This window comes from Theropithecus gelada, chromosome 14 (genome assembly GCF_003255815.1).
Source record: "Theropithecus gelada isolate Dixy chromosome 14, Tgel_1.0, whole genome shotgun sequence".
Lineage (NCBI taxonomy): Eukaryota > Metazoa > Chordata > Mammalia > Primates > Cercopithecidae > Theropithecus > Theropithecus gelada.
This window is the reverse complement of record NC_037682.1, coordinates 18,339,203-18,344,385: the sequence shown is the minus strand read 5'-3', so window position 1 is coordinate 18,344,385 and position 5,183 is coordinate 18,339,203. Positions and strand designations below refer to the sequence as shown.

At 52.1% G+C, this 5,183-nt stretch overlaps 1 protein-coding gene and 1 long non-coding RNA gene across 12 annotated transcripts in view; one reads left to right on the top strand and one right to left on the bottom strand.

The window, feature by feature from the left end:
- The first annotated feature begins 528 nt into the window (after positions 1–528).
- The window catches only part of MADD (MAP kinase activating death domain), a 57,634-nt gene continuing 52,979 nt past the window's right edge, over positions 529–5,183 (top strand). For 6 of the 11 annotated variants that reach the window (XM_025356098.1, XM_025356099.1, XM_025356096.1 and 3 more), the window contains exons 1-2: positions 798–892; positions 4,950–5,099. In XM_025356098.1, coding sequence (XP_025211883.1) covers positions 5,038–5,099 — 62 coding nt within the window. In that variant the 5' untranslated portion in view covers positions 798–892; positions 4,950–5,037. The other 5 variants (XM_025356097.1, XM_025356093.1, XM_025356094.1 and 2 more) reach the window with 3 other exon arrangements.
- LOC112606096 lies at positions 1,781–3,197 on the bottom strand. Its single transcript, XR_003115594.1, has 3 exons — positions 3,087–3,197; positions 2,210–2,272; positions 1,781–2,111 (listed from the first exon to the last, which is right to left on the bottom strand). It is a non-coding gene; the product is annotated as an uncharacterized LOC112606096 (long non-coding RNA).

The following is a 5,183-nucleotide window of genomic DNA, read 5'->3' as shown; positions in this document are numbered from 1 at the left end:
GGAGTTTTGTGGCTACTGAGCAGTGGGGCGCCCTCTAACGCTGTGCTGTATCTGAAGACCACACTGATCCCACAAACGGATGGGCCTGGGGGCCACTTTGCACAAGGTTCTCCAGCGCCCTGCCCATCCTGCCTCCACCACTTCCTGTTTTTCCCACAGGGCCCCAAGAAAAATTCTCCACTGTCACTCTGTGGTATGGCCATAAATGTCTCAGCGCCGCCTCACTGATAGGTCTGGTACTGTTTGAACAGGAAGATCAAAATGAATACAAAATGAGAGAAACCAATGTCTGTATTGGGGGTGGGGACACGGTAGTAGAGGAGGAAGCCTGCGATCTTTAGGATCCGCCTCCAGGCTCAGAGGAGGGAGGGTCACAAGTGACAGGCTTGGCCGTGAGAGGGGGCCTCTTCTTACTAACCCCCACTGCGCCATATGAATAAATGGAATGCTGAGGCTTAGGCGCCCCCTTCCCCTGCTGGGATCCAGGTAGGATCCGGTTGCCTTTCTGCGGGGGAGGAGGAAGTGTTGGATTTCAGCGCTAAGGCCTCGGCGGTGCACCTCACGTGCGTGTCTAGCATGCCGTAGTTTTTCCTTTGGCATCTGAAAAAGGCACAACCTGAAAGACCCAGAACCCAGTTTCGGCCCCCAGGTCCTTTGGGACAGGAAGAGAAGAGTCGTGTGGCCGCGAGGAGGCTGTCCTGCGGCGGGGCTGGCCTCGCGGACGCACGGGACTCCATCTCCCAGCGGGCGCCGCGGCGCTGCCACGCCCCCCTCCCCGCGCGCGCCCGGAGGAGGTAACCGCTGCCGCGCGCCCCCCTGCGCCCCCGCTGGCCAGGATTGGTAGGCTCCACCGCGCGACAGCCGGCTTGGGCTCCGAGCACCGCCAAAGCGAGTGAGGTGTGGGAGCAGGGGGATGGGGAGCCCGTCAGGAAGTCTCAGGGGCCGATTATCTTGGGAAGTGACTTTCAGAGGAATCCACATGTCGTCGAAATGGGCGCTATGACCCCGTCGGGTTAAAGTCTCTCTGAGCGACCCAAACAGAAGGTACTGCCGTGTGTCCTCCCCTTTGCACGCGACGGCGCTGGGTCGGCCTGGCGCGCCCTCCCGTGCCCATGGGCGCTAGACTAGGTGTGTGCGCAGCCGCTGTCTCCGGAGGTCGGCCCCGCCCCGCGGCGCTTGGCTCGGCGCAGCCCCGGGCCCCCGGGCTGAATGGTACGGCCCCGGCCCCGGCCTCCCCCTCCGCACCCCGCGCGAGTGGTGCGCGCCCCCCAGTGCAGACGCGGAACTGGCGCCCGTTCGGAGCGGCGCCGCGCTGGGGAGCGACTGACGCCCCGCTGCCGGGGACGTCGGTCCGGGCCTGGCCAGTCCCCCAGAGCTTGGGAGGTAGGAGAGTCTGGGCCGGTGGGGGTTTTGGGCGAGCGTCTGGGGACTCCGAGTGGGAGACGGGCTCTGAGAGGACACCGTGGCTCTTGGAGGAAGGGGTCTCTGAGGAGGCTCTGGAGGAGTGTGAAAGGGCGTGGGGCGGGGCCGGGGATGGGGGCGCCCCGGGCCGAGGAGGGGGCTCGGGCTACTGGGCTTGGTTCCTGCAGGGCGGGCGGTGCGGGTTCGGGTTCGGGTTCGGGGCGGGGGCGGGGGCGGAGGAGAACTGTCCAGCAGGTGAGGGGGCGGGCAGAGCTGGGCAGCCTTGGGGCCCGAGCCCGCACAGCGCTTGGCGGGTGTGCTTGTGCGTGTGCGTGCATGCGCCTTATTTTTGGCTGAAATTTGGAGAACCACGTTTGGTTCTCAATAATATTTTTTTGTTTTTTTAATTTGATGTTTCAAAATTGACTTGCTGGAGAGTGAGAACGCTATTTCATCTTTCTGCAGTCACTCTCCTGCCTATCCTCGTGTATCTACCTTCTTCCACCTTTCCCTGCCCTTCCCTCTACCCCAACCCTGCCAGCTGCCAGCCTCCTTGCTCCAGTTCTTCCGCACGCTGGACCAGTCCGTGCTGATGAGCTTGCAAGGTCACTGCCTGGGGAGGTAGAGGAGGGGAGGAGAGCCTCCTGTTGTGCTCACGTCAGCAGAGATGTCATATTGCTCTCTGGTTCCTGTGGTTTTACTGTGAGATCCTGTGCAAAATGAGGGACGAATCCAAAGGGTTGGTTAGCATGGCCATTTCTGCTGAAAAGACATAGATAACTTAGAAGTTTGTGAATCCTAATTCTACCTCTGGGTGAAGCTGATGGTGATGTCGGACTTCAGCAGACAGATATGCATTTTGAGCTTGATGCTTTTGGAATACATGAAGACAGGAACCAGAGGCTCTATGTTAGTAAATATGGTTGAGGCTACAGGCAAGAGTCGGAGCCTCGTTGGTTGTGAAGACAGAGTGTGAGTTGTGGGTGATGTTAGAGGGTTTAGTCTTTAGAGGAGTTAAAGATGTTAATCTTTGTGGGGAGGGGAGAGAGGAGAGAATGAGAAGAAAAATCTTAGTTATCTCTGCAGTCTGAATAACTGAAGGCAGTGGCTGCTGATTAGATGAATTCTGGCTAAAAATCGTATCCTACCCATAGCTAGAATAATAACAAGATCTCAGGGTCCTTGTGGCTCTGGAAGGAAATGATTGTGAGTGACTTGAGTTTCATCAGATAGTTCTCAGTGGATAGGGACTGAGATCCCTCCAAGGCTAGAGGGGCCTGATGCGTACTCAGTAGGAGGTGCTTCAGGCCTGATCTTTGAGATTTTGACTGGAGAGGACTCCTGGTTTTCAATATAAACATAGATTGCAAGGTGTAGCCTAGAGCTCTGGTTCTATAAATTTTGTTTTACTTTGAGATACTTTGGCTTTCGCTGTAGTCGTTTCTACACAGTTCTTTTTTTTCCGAATCCCACGACAGATTAACTACATAATTCTTTGTTAGAACAAATCATGCTTTTTACTCATATCCCATTTCATTTCTCTGTTTCTCTCCCCCTTGCATTCTGCTCAGGAGGAGCTGAGTGCAGCTCTGTTACGGTGCCCCACCTCCTGTAGTTTGCTCATGACTCTGTTGCAATTAGGAGAACCAAAGGGACCGTTTGGGTTTGTTAAGCAGTGGTGATACCTAGAAATGAATATACGGCGTGCTCGGAAACCTGGTGGTGTAGAGATATCAGTATCAAAAGTCAGAATTAGGACGGAGTACAAACTACAGACAGAGGAGGGAGAAGATAACCTAATTCTTAGCAGGTACTGTCAGTGGGAGAAGTGTCTCTAGGTTCAAGGGGAGTGAATTGTTATGGGCCTTGGCCGACTCTGGAGTAGCAGCTGCTAGCACTGTGCGGTCACCAAGCAGGGGAGGGGCTGTGGCTCTGCTATAAATAGTGCTGGGAGCCAGAGTCGCTATGGAGATAAAACTGAATCCTATTACCTGCAGGTCCTCTATTGGGAGCAAGGGAAAGGAGAAAGCAGTATTTTGAGGATTTGAGAGGTATTGCAAATAGGTCTTGTTTATTATTAGGTAGGGGAGAAAAAAGAACTACTCATTACCTAAACCAAATAGGGCCTTAAGCATCCAAGGAGTGTGTATGTCTGTATATATGGGAGTGCCCGCAGCAGCAGGTAAGGGAGTAGAGTGTGTGTGTGTATGTATATATATGATAATGGGTTTCTCTCTGTGTGCATTGAACAAGGTCTTAGGCCGCATGTAGAGCACAGAGGTAGAATCCTGGAACACTAGAAATACGAGAAAAGAACTGCTACTCATAGAAGAAATAGCCCTACTAGAAATAGCTGTGCAGCGGGGTGAAACGTTTTATTTAGAGAAGTGCGTAGACACTTAAAAGGAAATAAATTACAATTAAGACCATGAAAGCTTTTCCTAATTTTAGAACATAGTTTAGAAATTTCTCTGAGCACCTCTTCCTCTCCCTGTCCTTGCAGAAATCCTAGTATTTCTACCTCTGATTCATAGCCTCTGTATTGTATAGTAGGACAAGGACTCATCTGTGTGTGTTGTATTACTGATTCTGAGCCTAAGATCAAAATAGAGGGGAGATTATGATTCAGCACCAAGGGCAGAGCTAGTAGCAGTGGCCTCTGGGCTCCTTTCTTGCCTGAAGCGCGGAGAAAAGTGGTGCAGAGGAGGCAATTGGGGCAATGGACATTTTCATTTGAGATCACATGAGGTAGAATAGCCAGCTGTTATTGTCTGAGCATGGTTAACTAGACAGTCTATGTGGTAGTTTCACATCAAGCTGAATGCAGATTGTTGAAACAGAATAATTGCGTTTCCATCTAGACCTAGAAGTGCAGATTAGTGCTAGTTGAGGAGTCTGGTTTGATCCTGATCCACCCTGGAGGGATCCTGAGAGTGACTTCCATTTTTGTTACAATGACTGAGTCCAGATTAGACGGCCTAGGTCTGTTTTTCAGAAGCAGAGCCCCAGGTGTTAAGCTGGAAATGAAGTCACTGGTAGGGATAGGTAGGTGAACCATTATTTATCTACTTCTTTTTTTTTCTCGAGACGGAGTCTCACTCTGTGGCCCAGGCTCGAGTGCAGTGGCGTGATCTCGGCTCACTGCAGCCTCCGCCAAAGCGATTCTCGTGCCTCAGACTCCCGAGTAACTGGGATTACAGACGTATGCCACCACCTCTGGCTTTTTTTTTTTTTGTATTTTTAGTAGAGATGGGGTTTTGCCATGTTGGCCGACTGGTCTGGAACTCCTGACCTCAGGTGATCCGCCTCAGCCTCCCAGAGTTCTGGGATTACAGGTGTGAGCCACCGTGCCCTGCCTATCTATTTTTTAACATTTTATTCTGTGAGCTCATAAACCTAGACACAAGGCTAGGCAAGTGTCAAGTTCTCCTATCATTAGTATGAAAGTGGAAGACCTTCTGACCTCTGCCCCTGGCCGGGAAGAAGTTGAGAGGGATGAATCCCTCAGGCACAGCAGTGGATCTTATCAGTACTTTTTTTCCTATTAGACTTCGGTTTTCAGAATTCCTCCCGGGAATGCTGACTCCTTGCTTGGTGCCCTGATGCTTCTCTGAGATGAACTGATGAATTGGAACCATGGTGCAAAAGAAGAAGTTCTGTCCTCGGTTACTTGACTATCTAGTGATCGTAGGGGCCAGGTAACCAAGAAGAGATGGACTTTTGTCTTAACCTCTGGGATAGCCATAAAACCTGCAGTTGTTCCCCTCTCCAGTTTCCACGTT